This window comes from Salvelinus fontinalis, chromosome 3 (assembly GCF_029448725.1).
Source record: "Salvelinus fontinalis isolate EN_2023a chromosome 3, ASM2944872v1, whole genome shotgun sequence".
Classification (NCBI taxonomy): Eukaryota; Metazoa; Chordata; class Actinopteri; order Salmoniformes; family Salmonidae; genus Salvelinus; species Salvelinus fontinalis.
Genome location: NC_074667.1, coordinates 2,468,322 through 2,484,525, shown reverse-complemented (window position 1 = coordinate 2,484,525; position 16,204 = coordinate 2,468,322). Strand labels below are relative to the sequence as shown.

General features: G+C 44.2%; 1 protein-coding gene across 1 annotated transcript in view; it reads right to left on the bottom strand.

Moving 5' to 3' along the window:
* The window catches only part of LOC129836040 (potassium voltage-gated channel subfamily KQT member 5-like), a 163,528-nt gene that overhangs the window by 20,882 nt on the left and 126,442 nt on the right, over positions 1–16,204 (bottom strand). The window contains exons 4-8 of the mRNA XM_055901787.1: positions 4,331–4,506; positions 3,408–3,533; positions 2,892–3,002; positions 2,572–2,667; positions 1,332–1,426 (exon numbers count right to left, since the gene is read on the bottom strand). Coding sequence (XP_055757762.1) covers positions 1,332–1,426; positions 2,572–2,667; positions 2,892–3,002; positions 3,408–3,533; positions 4,331–4,506 — 604 coding nt within the window. The remainder of the gene's footprint in view (positions 1–1,331; positions 1,427–2,571; positions 2,668–2,891; positions 3,003–3,407; positions 3,534–4,330; positions 4,507–16,204) is intronic.

The window sequence follows — 16,204 nt, the reverse complement described above, 5'->3', positions numbered from 1 at the left end:
ACTGCGCCAGCGAGTAGCGAGATGACCTCCAGGGGTCGTCACCAAAGGAGATGCTGAGTATTTGAGGCAGCGTTGTGTTGAGCACATGAGCAAATCACAAGCAAGTCACCAGACTAAACAGAAACAAGACTCAAGACACACACACACACACACATACACACATGCATTTCAATGCAGTATAACTATCCAGGCAATCTCGCTAGCAGTGTGTAGACAGGTGTGTGTCATCAGTGTGTGTGTGTGTGTGTGTGTGTGTGTGTGTGTGTGTGTGTGTGTGTGTGTGTGTGCGTGTGTGTGTGTGTGCGTGTGTGTGTGTGTGCGTGTGCGTGGGCGTGTGCGTGTGCGTGGGCGTGTGCGTGTGTGTTGTCTATCTGTCAGTAAAGCATGTAGTAAATGGATTCTCCAATATCTCCAGGTTCCACAACATTCCATCTGCATATTTACGAGTCTTGAAATGCTATTGGCAGATAATACCAATACAGGCACTCCAGATCTCCCAATCACACAAGTCTATTCCAGCACAGTGGCAGTCCAATGAGACGAGAGACGGAGAATTGGCCACACATTCATTAAAGCCTGGTTGGATCATTTAGACGCTGATTACCCTCAGAAATGGATGGGCTGTGGAGGACGACCGCTAAATTCACTGCCTCATTTGAACGTGGAGTGCAGACAATCTCAAGACTTCAGTGAATCTTAGCTGACTGTGTTAGGCCAAAGTTCCAAATGGCACCCTATTCCCTATGTAGTGCACTAGTTTTGACTAGGGCCTGATCAAAAGTAGCGCACTACATAGGGAATGGGGTGTCATTGAGAACGCTACCTTAAACTGTTAGACTGATGGTTTGAGCATATATTGGGAGATATGAATGCCTGTTGTGTTAGCTGGATAGAGGTGTACTGGGGTTTTGTCTACATGATTGGTTTTTAGTCATAATTCTTGAGTTCACTACAGTTTGGATGAAAAGGAACCTGGACAATATTGGTCTTTTGATGGCCGTTAACTATTGACTTATAATAACAGAAGACAAATGATAAAAATATACATGTGTTCATTCACAGAAAAGAAGGAAGTACATGAGTGAAATAGTACTTGAGGTAGAAAGGTAGAGGAGATAAGTAGAAAAATAAGTAGCCTGGTCCCAGATCAGTTTGTGCTGTCTTGCCAACACCTATGGCCATTGTCACACCAAACGTGCCAAACAGATCTGGGACCAGGCTAGAAAAGAAAAGTTAACAGAAATACATAATTGGAAAAAGAGAAGGGAAAAGACAGCTTAACAGGGGCACAGACACCAAACTCAGACACCAGCTGCCAATGTTGTACCTACTTTGTAGGGCTGCAGGTATGCAACGCCTTCAAATGAGGCTTCCAGGTAGCAATGGAAACCGAGTTCTCATCAGCCGCATAACTACGCCAAACACACTGCATGCAGAATACACAAAAAAACAGGTGGGGGAAAAGAAAAAAGAGACAAAAGAGAGAAAATGAGACAAAACAAAATCAAAAAAGAATAAAAAGAAAGGAACAAACAGAGGAATACAAAATATGGGAAAAAACCTCTGATTAGTGATAAAAACACAACAAAGCAATCACGGGTCAAAGGTCACGCGTGAGTGACACGTTCTGTCGCTGGGCCGAGTTCGGAGGCCAGGCACGATGGGGGTACAGTACATGCCTGTGGGGCTGGGAGGGCAGGAGGCTCACGTGGTAACGCCACGTGGCGCCTAGATACGGCCTGGTAGAGGAGTCGGTGGAGTAGTAGCGCCACACAGCCTGGTGCGGTGGGAGGACGGAGAGGAGGAGGAGGGGAAAGGAGGTAGAGGAGGAAGAAGAAGATAGCGGGGGAGGAGGGTAAGGAGGAGAAGAGGAGAAGAAAGAGCAAGGTAAGAGGAGAAAGCAGAGAAGGTAGAGGAGGAGGAAGGCAGGAGAGGAAGCGAGGGATAAAGAGATACACAAAGGAAACCATAAGGTGAGGTCACAAACAGGAAGGAAAAGAGGAAGACGAGGGATGCAGGGAAGAGGGAGGGATAGCTAACAGCTTAAGCTTGCCTGCCACTCTTGTGGGTAGAGTGTTAGGAATTGGGAAGAATGGACAGAACCTGTCTTGGAAGCAATGGAGAACCAGGGGTTAGAGGAGGTCACCCTACATGCTGGTTCCTGGGCATGTTTGGAGGGAATGTGAGGGGGGAAATAGAGACTGGATAACAACAAAGTTACTTTCCGTTTCAACGTCACCATACTTCACAACAGTAAAGTAACCTATTGATTAGATCAACGAGAGACAATGAGTATTTATCTCTGGCACAATCATCTCTAATGATGTATTCCTAGCCCAAGGGCAATTTGAATTGACAATACCATTAAAGTGACTATAGTACCACTAGCAGTATTGTAGTAAGTGTGAGTCAGAGGAAATGAGCCTCTGTCCCAAATGGCACCCTATCTCCTTCATAGCACACTATTTTTGACCAGGGCCCATAGGGCTTGGGTCAAAAGAAGTGCACTATATAGGGAACACATCGTCATTTGGGACGTAGCCTGTGATAGCTACAACACTCTGCCTTTACCTGGATGAGACAAGCGGCTGGGTTCCTCCTCTTCTCAAAGTGCTTCTGTCTGTGCTGCTCCTGGACCTTCAGGGCAAAGCCTGAGCCCAGTATACCCTGGGAAGTCACAGGAGGACATGGGAATCAGGTGAGAAGATGGAAAACTGCTCTTTTGGGTCAACGCCTCATTCGTGACTGTGAACAACATGTGAACATGAAGTCAGATAGGGGAGGTAGCTGTGTGTGTGTGTGCATGTATCTGCCAATTTGTGTGTGTGTATGTGTGTGTGCGTGCATATGTACATCAGTGTGTGCGCGTATGAGTGTGTGTATGTACTCACCGCTGGCAGGGCAAAGAAAGAGATCCCCAGTAGTGCAAACCCAGCTGAGAGCATACGCCCGGTCCATGTCTTCGGGGTCTTGTCCCCGTATCCAATGGTTGTCAAGGTGATCTGAGAACACACACAAACACAATTATATCTTGAGAAAGACGCCCCTATTATCCATGATAGGTCCTCAATTATACTATACGGAGCGAAGCCACCAAAATAAATATCATTGCCGTAAATTTCTGATTGAATATCGTGAAAATAATAATACTGAAAATGTGTCGTATTAGTGAAAATTATGAATTTTCAGAGGTAAATACTATTTGAATAAGAGCTTTTCTTCCTTGTTGAGAAATACGGAACATGAAATTAATAGAATATCAAAAAACAATGTTTGTGTTTGGAAAAAAGTCCTAGGAAAAAGGACCCCTTAACTGGCAAACATGGACTGTTCCAACATCATCCACAATCCACTGTGGACTCTCCCATTACGAGGGCAGACAGGGGAGTATCTGTAACTTTACTCACCGTTCCCCACCATAAGGCATCAGCATAGGTTGCAAACTCGCTGTTGAACTTGTTCTCCACAAGGTAGACCAGAAAGGAGGAGAAGATGAGGACCAGGAAGCCAATGTACCAGGCCGTCACCAGCTCCTACAGGGAGAGAATATACATTATTTTACGATTCCCAATTGCTGACGCCATAACGTCAGAGAAGACGTCTCCAGAGAAGGAAGAGAGGAGAGAGGAGAGTGGAGGGAGAAGAAAGGAGAGAGAAGAGAATAGAGATGAGAGGAGAGAGAAGATAAGAGAGAGAAGAGAGGAGAGAGAAGAGAGAAAAGAGGAGAGAAGAGAGGAGAGAAGACAGGAGAGAGGAGAGAGGAGGAGAAGAAAGGAGAGAGGAGAGAAGACAGGAGAGAGGAGAGAGGAGGGAGAAGAAAAGAGAGAGGAGAGAGGAGGGAGAAGAAAGGAGAGAGGAGAGAAGAGAGGAGAGAGGAAAGATGAGAGCGGAGAAGAGAGAAGAGGGGAGTGAAGAGAGGGGAGGGAAGAGAGGAGGGAGGAGAAAGGAGAGAGGAGAGGAGCGAGGAGAGAGGAGAGAGAAGAAAGGAGAGAGAGGAGAGGAGAGATGAGAGAGGAGGGAGAAGAAAGGAGAGAAGACAGGAGAGGGGAGAGAGGAGAGATGAGAGGAGGGAGGAGAAAGGAGAGAAGAAGTGTGTGTGTGTGTGTGTGTGTGTGTGTGTGTGTGTGTGTGTGTGTGTGTGTGTGTGTGTGTGTGTGTGTGTGTGTGTGTGTGTGTGTGTGTGTGTGTGTGTGTGTGTGTGTGTGTGTGTGTGTGTCTGTGTGTGTGGTGTGTGTGTGTATCTGTAACTGTGTATCTGTGACTGTGTATCTGTCACTGCGTATCTGTGACCGCGTATCTGTGACTGTGTATATTCGTCAGGCAGCCCCACCTTGCTGTGTGCGTACACCACTGATCCCAGCAGTTTCCAGGTGCCGCCGCGCCGGTCCATGCGCACCATTCGCAGGATCTGCAGGAAGCGGAGGCTACGCAGGGCGGACGTGGCGAAGATGTTACCCTGGCTTCCTGCCGACACCACCGCTACGGAGGCTATCAGTACGATGATGTCTGGGAGGGGGAGGGGGATATGGGAATTGTGAGAGAGAGAGAGGGAAGGAGAGAAAGGGAGAGAGAGAGAGAGACAGGGAAGGAGAGACAGAGAGTGAGAGAGAGTGAGAGAGAGTGAGAGAAAGAGAGAAAGAGCGAGAGAGAGAGAGAGAGAGAGAGAGAGAGAGAGAGAGAGAGAGAGAGAGAAAGAAAGAAAGAAAGAAAGAAAGAAAGAAAGAAAGAAAGAAAACGGGAGAGGAGGAAGGGGAGGAAAAGAGAAAGTTACAGGTGGCCACACAGGTAATGAATAATAGTTTTATGTCACAAGACTGTTGTGGACTGGACACTAACATAACAGTACTGGTGTGGACTGGACACTAACATAACAGTACTGGTGTGGACTGGACACTAACATAACAGTACTGGTGTGGACTGGACACTAATATAACAGATTTGGAGTGGACTGGACACTAACATAACAGTTCTGGTGTTTACTGGACACTAACATAACAATACTGGTGTAGACTGGACACTAACATAACAGATTTGGTGTGGACTGGACACTAACATAACAGTTCTGGTGTTTACTGGACACTAATATAATAATACTGGTGTGGACTGGACACTAACATAACAGATTTGGTGTGGACTGGACACTAATATAACAGATTTGGAGTGGACTGGACACTAACATAACAGTTCTGGTGTTTACTGGACACTAACATAACAATACTGCTGTTGACTGGACACTAACATAACAGATTTGGTGTGGACTGGACACTAACATAACAATACTGGTGTTGACTGGACACTAACATAACAATACTGGTGTAGACTGGACACTAACATTACAGATTGGGTGTGGACTGGACACTAACATAACAATACTGGTGTGGACTGGACACTAACATAACAGTACTGGTGTGGACTGGACACTAACATAACAGTACTGGTGTGGACTGGACACTAACATAACAATACTGGTGTGGACTGGACACTAACATAATAATACTGGTGTAGACTGGACACTAACATAACAGTACTGGTGTGGACTGGACACTAACATAACAGTACTGGTGTGGACTGGACACTAACATAACAATACTGGTGTGGACTGGACACTAAGATAACAGTACTGGTGTTTACTGGACACTAACATAACAGTACTGGTGTGGACTGGACACTAAGATAACAGTTCTGGTGTTTACTGGACACTAACATAACAGTACTGGTGTGGACTGGACACTAACATAACAGTTCTGGTGTGGACTGGACACTAACATAACAGTACTGGTGTGGACTGGACACTAACATAACAGTACTGGTGTGGACTGGACACTAACATAACAGTTCTGGTGTTTACTGGACACTAACATAACAGTACTGGTGTGGACTGGACACTAACATAACAGTACTGGTGTGGACTGGACACTAACATAACAGTTCTGGTGTGGACTGGACACTAAGATAACAGTGAAACTAGGTGAAATGGATACAGGCAAGAGTCATTCAAACTTGACTATTAACACCGGTCAAATTGACCTTGAATATATATGCGTGAAATCAAAAGCCACTTCAACCCTTGAGGGGGCAAATTCTATAGAGGGGGAATAACATTTGCCGTTGTAAACAAATCATTATGTTGTAATTACCCCTTACTGTGACCGATTATCACAACAACAGCAACATATCATCCACATGAGTGAATGAATGATACGGTCTCTCTGTGTGTGTGTGTGTGTGTGTGTGTGTGTGTGTGTGTGTGTGTGTGTGTGTGTGTGTGTGTGTGTGTGTGTGTGTGTGTGTGTGTGTGTGTGTGTGTGCGTGTGCGCGCGCGCGCGCGCGTGTGCGTGTGTGCTGGTATTCTTCTAAAGGCGTCAACAACACAATAACTCAAAATGCTATACGTGCTTCTGCATCGATCGAGATCCACAATCCATCCCCAACACAGAATGGTACGGACATCATAGCAAGGCATGTAATCTAACACCTGTGCTCTATGTACAGTGTACACCATGCACCACTGACGCATGAAAAGAGATTGAGATATCAAGAATGTTTGGAAACGTGTACTGGAAACACTGTGTACGTCTATTGGTTTAAAGGAGGACAGTTTACAGCAGCATAGTTCAACTGCTGTGTACGGGGAATTCGACTGGATTCATACTCATCTTCAATCCCAGGTCGTTAGTGGCAAACACACAGGAGCGGGTTCTCACGAGGACGCACACAATAACGCACGCATGCACACACACAAGCACACACACACACACACACACATTTACACGTGTACATATGTACAGGCATTTCACTGTATTTGTGCACGTGACAATAAAAACTTGAAACACACACACACACACAAAGGGAGGACAGGGGCTGTTCAGACAGACCACGACGACAGGGAGAGAAACGTCAACCCCTCAAGGAACACAAACAACTCGGAATCTGAGGCTGAATCCCAAATGGCACCCTATTCCCTACATAGTGCACTACTTTTGACCAGAGTCCTTTGGGCTTTGTAGGTGATGGGGTTCCATTTGGGACGTAGCCTGAGGCATCAGACTTCTCCTCCAACACAGACAAATGATATTTTCTATTGTCTTGAATGCACCCGTGTGTTTCACCACCGCCTCACTCAAAGACGCTCCACCACCACGTCAAACCACAAACTGAGGAAGTATTCTTTTCTTCTCCTTGGCTTCCCCCTGCATTTTTCTGTTTTGTGAGAATTGTGAGAATTTGTCGTTCCACCAGCCGGTGGGTTTGTTTGTCCTTCCTGGCGAACTCAGCGCTCGGACATGAAATACAATCGCTGACCAAGGTTTGGTCGATCGCTCTAGGGCTTATAAATCCTGAACCAGTTAACCCATGGCAGGAGGGAGACGGCAGAACCGTGAAAAATACATGAACCAACCACACGTACAGACCGTACTCGGACGGCCCAAAAAACAGCATGCTGGGACATAAAGATGCTGGCCAAGCACTGGCCTCTGCTGAAGATGTGGAAACAAAAGACCTCTTTAACAAGCAGGTGAGTGTATGACGTGTGTGTGTGTGTTTTGAAGGAGAGAGAGAGTCTGTATGTGTATAAATTGGTGTGTCTGTGCACGCATGCTTGCGTGTGTGTGAGAGTGAGAGAGAGCGAGAGAGAGAGAGTGTGTGTGTGTGGCGCTGCTGAGTGCTGACAGAACTCTCACATCTGGAGTCTCCATCTGCCTGGTCTAGCTTTAATAGCAGTACTGTGTGTCCTGGTTCACCCTCTGAGCCTTGGCCCCACTTGTCTCTCTAACCATTCATGCCAAAAACACAGAATCCAATCAGCTGCACCAGTGATACCACTCTGGGTTGAGACTACAGTTACTATGTTGATGTGAGACTATGGGGCGGTTTCCCAGACCCAGATTAAACCTACTGGACTAAGAATCATGTTCAATAGATCCAGTCCAGGACTAGGCTTAATCTGGGTCTGGGAAACGGACTCTATGAGGTTAAAACGTATTTACTAGTTTCGCAAATATTAGTTATCTATTCTATCGCTGCAGATGTGTGTATGTGTGTGTTCCTTTGTGTATGTGTGTGTGTGTGTATGTGTGTCCTCGGTGGTTGCCAGTGTGTTCACATTCCTCCTCGTCCATCCAGGCAGACAGTCAAAGTCACATATGTGGGACTTGGACAGGGGACAGCTCTTGGTATGACGTTAACAGTTAGCAGCCCAACTGCCTCTCGACTGCCTGGTCAGCATACAGCCAACACATTCTCTCCTCTGTATGTGTGTCTGTGTGTCTGTGTGTCTGTGTGTCTGTGTGTCTGTCTGTCTGTCTGTCTGTCTGTCTGTCTGTCTGTCTGTCTGTCTGTCTGTGAGTGTGTGTGTGTGTGTGTGTGCCAGTGTGCCAGTGTGTGTGCGAATGTGTGTTTGTGTGCGTGCGTGTGTGTGTGTCTATGGGTCATTGAGGGGCCGACGTTACTCTCTCATTCATAAACATGGGGGTGGTAAGGACACCAAGAGGTAAAAAAAAATCCCCCAAGAAACACCACATTTAGCGCCAATCCTTTCACTGACAAATTCATTATCCCCGTGTTGTCGTCACCATGTCTTGTCACAATCAAGTACTTTCACATCCAATCAGTAGAAAAGTTTAGCTGGCATCGAGCCTGTGATTTCTCATGGTGCAACACTACAGTGTGAGCAATCCTCTATCAATACAGTCAATCAATGTCCTCCACATAAACCAACACGTTCAATCAGCATCCTCTACCTAAACCACAATGTAAGATACATAAGCTGGTTTTCAGGCAAATATGTTCTCAGTCAAACGCATTTCAATAAACATTCTTCCTGTATGCCAACCCCATTGGCTGATGGGAACCCACAACTGACTGAACCTACCAATGAGAGCTATTCATCCAGTTTATGAGCTGTCCTGTTTGTTTCCATTCATCTGGGCTCTGGGGACCACAACTGCATTGAAATATCTCCTTCTAACGATCTTTCAATGACTTCACAGGACAAATCACCTGCTCGGAACACTTAAAGATGGAATTGGCTCATTGCATAGAATTTATGGGTGTTGAGAGTCACTGAGTGAGACACCCCTGCTCTCCAGAGACTAATGGATTGGCCCAGACAGAAATTACTGGGGTGTATCAGGCTGACAGTTATGGATACTCTTACCACTGACTGTATAGGGGATAGAATTTACAGACCCATCTAGAGTAGTCAAAGCACACTACAACACACTTAGACACACAATGTTGATACATACATCAGGGTGGGGAGGTGGGGGAGGGAGACATTAGAGATAGAGAGGGGGGGGGGGGCGAAAGGAGGGACAGGAAAAAAATAAAGAGAGAGAGAGTGAAAAACAGAAGGAAAGAGAGAGAGGAAAATAGAAATGATAAACCTCCCTCAAGCAGCTCAGAGTAATTGTCATGGTGATTGTCATGGTGATTGTCATGGTGATTGCCACGATGATTATCATGGTGATTGTCACGGTGATTGTCATGGTGATTGTCATTATAATCTGTCTCCAGCCTTGCCTTGTGCCATTAGTTGACGCGTAATAGATTGAGTTATTGGCAATGTCACATGCCCTCATACAGACAGTAATCCATGATTGTAATAGGCCAGCTGATCAGTCATTCAACACAATAGGGCTGACATAAGCAGGTCAAGGGAGGAATTTTACAGAGAGAAACAGACAATAAATGATGATAAAGTAACAGCAACGCTTCAATTATTCATGATGGCCATACTTCATAGTGTCTAACCAGTAAAAATAGGTTTATTAGTAGTGGCTACTTGTAGTGGAAGTGGGAGGGGGATTGTGTCCAGCCAGTGACCCTACGTGTTTTGGTAGAGGGATGATTGGAGAGGTATCCTAGGGTGTGTGTTTTGGCTAGGAGGGGAAAGGGGTAAGCAGCTTAGGAAACAGGATTAAGACTGACAAATAATTAAAAAGAGGAGAGGCCAGAGGAGGACACACCCAAACAGCATATTACAGCCAGCCTTAACAGTCTCCATTTGGAGTATCTAGTTGAGCCTTAACAGTCTCCATTCGGAGTATCTAGTTGAGCCTTAACCGTCCCTATTCAGAGTATCTAGTTGAGCCTTAACAGTCTCCATTCGGAGTATCTAGTTGAGCCTTAACAGTCTCTATTCGGAGTATCTAGTTGAGCCTTAACAGTCTCTATTCGGAGTATCTAGTTGAGCCTTAACAGTCTCTATTCGGAGTATCTAGTTGAGCCTTAACAGTCTCTATTCAGAGTATCTAGTTGAGCCTTAACAGTCTCCATTCAGAGTATCTAGTTGAGCCTTAACAGTCTCCATTCAGAGTATCTAGTTGAGCCTTAACAGTCTCCATTCAGAGTATCTAGTTGAGCCTTAACAGTCTCCATTCAGAGTATCTAGTTGAGCCTTAACAGTCTCCATTCGGAGTATCTAGTTGAGCCTTAACAGTCTCCATTCAGAGTATCTAGTTGAGCCTTAACAGTCTCCATTCGGAGTATCTAGTTGAGCCTTAACAGTCTCCATTCAGAGTATCTAGGTGAGCCTTAACAGTCTCCATTCAGAGTATCTAGTTGAGCCTTAACAGTCTCTATTCGGAGTATCTAGTTGAGCCATAACCGTCTCTATTCAGTGTCTAGTTCAGCCTTAACAGTCTCCATTCAGAGTATCTAGTTGAGCCTTAACCATCTCTATTCAGTGTCTAGTTCAGCCTTAACAGTCTCCATTCAGAGTATCTAGTTGAGCCTTAACAGTCTCCATTCAGAGTATCTAGTTGAGCCTTAACAGTCTCCATTCGGAGTATCTAGTTGAGCCTTAACAGTCTCCATTCGGAGTATCTAGTTGAGCCTTAACCGTCCCTATTCAGAGTATCTAGTTGAGCCTTAACAGTCTCCATTCGGAGTATCTAGTTGAGCCTTAACAGTCTCTATTCGGAGTATCTAGTTGAGCCTTAACAGTCTCTATTCGGAGTATCTAGTTGAGCCTTAACAGTCTCTATTCGGAGTATCTAGTTGAGCCTTAACAGTCTCCATTCAGAGTATCTAGTTGAGCCTTAACAGTCTCCATTCAGAGTATCTAGTTGAGCCTTAACAGTCTCCATTCAGAGTATCTAGTTGAGCCTTAACAGTCTCCATTCGGAGTATCTAGTTGAGCCTTAACAGTCTCCATTCAGAGTATCTAGTTGAGCCTTAACAGTCTCCATTCAGAGTATCTAGTTGAGCCTTAACAGTCTCCATTCAGAGTATCTAGTTGAGCCTTAACAGTCTCCATTCAGAGTATCTAGTTGAGCCTTAACAGTCTCCATTCAGAGTACCTAGTTGAGCCTTAACAGTCTCCATTCAGAGTATCTAGTTGAGCCTTAACAGTCTCCATTCAGAGTATCTAGTTGAGCCTTAACAGTCTCCATTCAGAGTATCTAGTTGAGCCTTAACCGTCTCCATTCGGAGTATCTAGTTGAGCCTTAACAGTCTCCATTCAGAGTGTCTAGGTGAGCCTTAACAGTCTCCATTCAGAGTATCTAGTTGAGCCTTAACAGTCTCCATTCAGAGTATCTAGTTGAGCCTTAACAGTCTCCATTCGGAGTATCTAGTTGAGCCTTAACAGTCTCCATTCAGAGTATCTAGTTGAGCCTTAACAGTCTCCATTCAGAGTATCTAGTTGAGCCTTAACAGTCTCTATTCGGAGTATCTAGTTGAGCCATAACCGTCTCTATTCAGTGTCTAGTTCAGCCTTAACAGTCTCCATTCAGAGTATCTAGTTGAGCCTTAACCATCTCTATTCAGTGTCTAGTTCAGCCTTAACAGTCTCCATTCAGAGTATCTAGTTGAGCCTTAACAGTCTCCATTCAGAGTATCTAGTTGAGCCTTAACAGTCTCCATTCGGAGTATCTAGTTGAGCCTTAACAGTCTCTATTCGGAGTATCTAGTTGAGCCTTAACAGTCTCTATTCGGAGTATCTAGTTGAGCCTTAACAGTCTCTATTCGGAGTATCTAGTTGAGCCTTAACCGTCTCTATTCAGTGTCTAGTTCAGCCTTAACAGTCTCCATTCAGAGTATCTAGTTCAGCATTAACAGTCTCCATTCAGAGTATCTAGTTGAGCCTTAACCATCTCTATTCGGAGTGTCTAGTTCAGCCTTAACAGTCTCTATTTAGAGTGTCTAGTTCAGCCTTAACAGTCTCTATTCGGAGTGAATGATAGTTGAGCCTTAACAGTCTCCATTCGGAGTATCTAGTTGAGCCTTAACCGTCTCTATTCAGTGTCTAGTTCAGCCTTAACAGTCTCCATTCAGAGTATCTAGTTGAGCCTTAACCATCTCTATTCAGTGTCTAGTTCAGCCTTAACAGTCTCCATTCAGAGTATCTAGTTGAGCCTTAACAGTCTCCATTCAGAATATCTAGTTGAGCCTTAACAGTCTCCATTCGGAGTATCTAGTTGAGCCTTAACAGTCTCTATTCAGAGTATCTAGTTGAGCCTTAACAGTCTCTATTCGGAGTATCTAGTTGAGCCTTAACAGTCTCTGTTCGGAGTATCTAGTTGAGCCTTAACCGTCTCTATTCAGTGTCTAGTTCAGCCTTAACAGTCTCCATTCAGAGTATCTAGTTCAGCCTTAACAGTCTCCATTCAGAGTATCTAGTTGAGCCTTAACCATCTCTATTCAGTGTCTAGTTCAGCCTTAACAGTCTCTATTCAGAGTGTCTAGTTCAGCCTTAACAGTCTCTATTCGGAGTGAATGATAGTTGAGCCTTAACAGTCTCCATTTGGAGTATCTAGTTGAGCCTTAACAGTCTCCATTCAGAGTATCTAGTTGAGCCTTAACAGTCTCCATTCGGACTATCTAGTTGAGCCTTAACAGTCTCTATTCGGAGTATCTAGTTGAGCCTTAACAGTCTCTATTCGGAGTATCTAGTTGAGCCTTAACAGTCTCTATTCGGAGTATCTAGTTGAGCCTTAACCGTCTCTATTCAGTGTCTAGTTCAGCCTTAACAGTCTCCATTCAGAGTATCTAGTTCAGCATTAACAGTCTCCATTCAGAGTATCTAGTTGAGCCTTAACCATCTCTATTCAGTGTCTAGTTCAGCCTTAACAGTCTCTATTTAGAGTGTCTAGTTCAGCCTTAACAGTCTCTATTCGGAGTGAATGATAGTTGAGCCTTAACAGTCTCCATTCGGAGTATCTAGTTGAGCCTTAACAGTCTCCATTCGGAGTATCTAGTTGAGCCTTAACAGTCTCCATTCAGAGTATCTAGTTGAACCTTAACAGTCTCTATTCAGACTGTCTAGTTCAGCCTTAACAGTCTCTATTCGGAGTGAATGATAGTTGAGCCTTAACAGTCTCTATTCGGAGTGAATAATAGTTGAGCCTTAACAGTCTCTATTCAGTGTCTAGTTGAGCCTTAACAGTCTCCATTCAGAGTATCTAGTTGAGCCTTAACCGTCTCTATTCAGTGTATCTAGTTGAGCCTTAACAGTCTCTATTCAGAGTGTCTAGTTCAGCCTTAACAGTCTCTATTCGGAGTGACTGATAGTTGAGCCTTAACCATCTCTATTCAGTGTCTAGTTAATAAGCCTTAACAGTTTCTATTCAGTGTCTAGTTCAGCCTCAACAGTCTCCATTCAGAGTATCTAGTTGAGCCTTAACCATCTCTATTCAGTGTCTAGTTAATAAGCCTTAACCGTCTCTATTCAGAGTATCTAGTTGAGCCTTAACCGTCTCTATTCAGAGTGTCTAGTTCAGCCTTAACAGTCTCTATTCGGAGTGAATGATAGTTGAGCCTTAACAGTCTCTATTCGGAGTGTCTAGTTCAGCCTTAACAGTCTTTATTCAGAGTATCTAGTTGAGCCTTAACCATCTTTATTCGGAGTGTCTAGTTCAGCCTTAACCATCTCTATTCAGAGTATCTAGTTGAGCCTTAACCGTCTCTATTCAGAGTATCTAGTTGAGCCTTAACCGTCTCTATTCAGTGTCTAGTTCAGCCTTAACAGTCTCCATTCAGAGTATCTAGTTGAGCCTTAACCATCTCTATTCAGTGTCTAGTTCAGCCTTAACAGTCTCCATTCAGAGTATCTAGTTGAGCCTTAACAGTCTCCATTCAGAATATCTAGTTGAGCCTTAACAGTCTCCATTTGGAGTATCTAGTTTAGCCTTAACAGTCTCTATTCGGAGGATCTAGTTGAGCCTTAACCGTCTCTATTCAGTGTCTTTTTCAGCCTTAACAGTCTCCATTCAGAGTATCTAGTTCAGCCTTAACAGTCTCCATTCAGAGTATCTAGTTGAGCCTTAACCATCTCTATTCGGAATGTCTAGTTCAGCCTTAACAGTCTCTATTTAGAGTGTCTAGTTCAGCCTTAACAGTCTCTATTCGGAGTGAATGATAGTTGAGCCTTAACAGTCTCCATTCGGAGTATCTAGTTGAGCCTTAACAGTCTCCATTCAGAGTATCTAGTTGAGCCTTAACAGTCTCTATTCAGAGTGTCTAGTTCAGCCTTAACAGTCTCTATTCGGAGTGAAGGATAGTTGAGCCTTAACAGTTTCTATTCAGTGTCTAGTTCAGCCTTAACAGTCTCCATTCAGAGTATCTAGTTGAGCCTTAACCGTCTCTATTCAGTGTATCTAGTTGAGCCTTAACAGTCTCTATTCAGAGTGTCTAGTTCAGCCTTAACAGTCTCTATTCGGAGTGAATGATAGTTGAGCCTTAACCATCTCTATTCAGTGTCTAGTTAATAAGCCTTAACAGTTTCTATTCAGTGTCTAGTTCAGCCTTAACAGTCTCCATTCAGAGTATCTAGTTGAGCCTTAACCGTCTCTATTCAGAGTATCTAGTTGAGCCTTAACCGTCTCTATTCAGAGTGTCTAGTTCAGCATTAACAGTCTCTATTCGGAGTGAATGATAGTTGAGCCTTAACAGTCTCTATTCGGAGTGTCTAGTTCAGCCTTAACAGTCTTTATTCAGAGTATCTAGTTGAGCCTTAACCGTCTCTATTCAGAGTATCTAGTTGAGCCTTAACCGTCTCTATTCAGTGTCTAGTTCAGCCTTAACAGTCTCCATTCAGAGTATCTAGTTGAGCCTTAACCATCTCTATTCAGTGTCTAGTTCAGCCTTAACAGTCTCCATTCAGAGTATCTAGATGAGCCTTAACAGTCTCCATTCAGAATATCTAGTTGAGCCTTAACAGTCTCCATTCGGAGTATCTAGTTGAGCCTTAACAGTCTCTATTCAGAGTATCTAGTTGAGCCTTAACAGTCTCTATTCGGAGTATCTAGTTGAGCCTTAACAGTCTCTGTTCGGAGTATCTAGTTGAGCCTTAACCGTCTCTATTCAGTGTCTAGTTCAGCCTTAACAGTCTCCATTCAGAGTATCTAGTTCAGCCTTAACAGTCTCAATTCAGAGTATCTAGTTGAGCCTTAACCATCTCTATTCAGTGTCTAGTTCAGCCTTAACAGTCTCTATTCAGAGTGTCTAGTTCAGCCTTAACAGTCTCTATTCGGAATGAATGATAGTTGAGCCTTAACAGTCTCCATTCGGAGAATCTAGTTGAGCCTTAACAGTCTCCATTCAGAGTATCTAGTTGAGCCTTAACAGTCTCCATTCGGACTATCTAGTTGAGCCTTAACAGTCTCTATTCGGAGTATCTAGTTGAGCCTTAACAGTCTCTATTCGGAGTATCTAGTTGAGCCTTAACAGTCTCTATTCGGAGTATCTAGTTGAGCCTTAACCGTCTCTATTCAGTGTCTAGTTCAGCCTTAACAGTCTCCATTCAGAGTATCTAGTTCAGCATTAACAGTCTCCATTCAGAGTATCTAGTTGAGCCTTAACCATCTCTATTCAGTGTCTAGTTCAGCCTTAACAGTCTCTATTTAGAGTGTCTAGTTCAGCCTTAACAGTCTCTATTCGGAGTGAATGATAGTTGAGCCTTAACAGTCTCCATTCGGAGTATCTAGTTGAGCCTTAACAGTCTCCATTCGGAGTATCTAGTTGAGCCTTAACAGTCTCCATTCAGAGTATCTAGTTGAACCTTAACAGTCTCTATTCAGACTGTCTAGTTCAGCCTTAACAGTCTCTATTCGGAGTGAATGATAGTTGAGCCTTAACAGTCTCTATTCGGAGTGAATAATAGTTGAGCCTTAACAGTCTCTATTCAGTGTCTAGTTGAGCCTTAACAGTCTCCATTCAGAGTATCTAGTTGAGCCTTAACCGTCTCTATTCAGTGTATCTA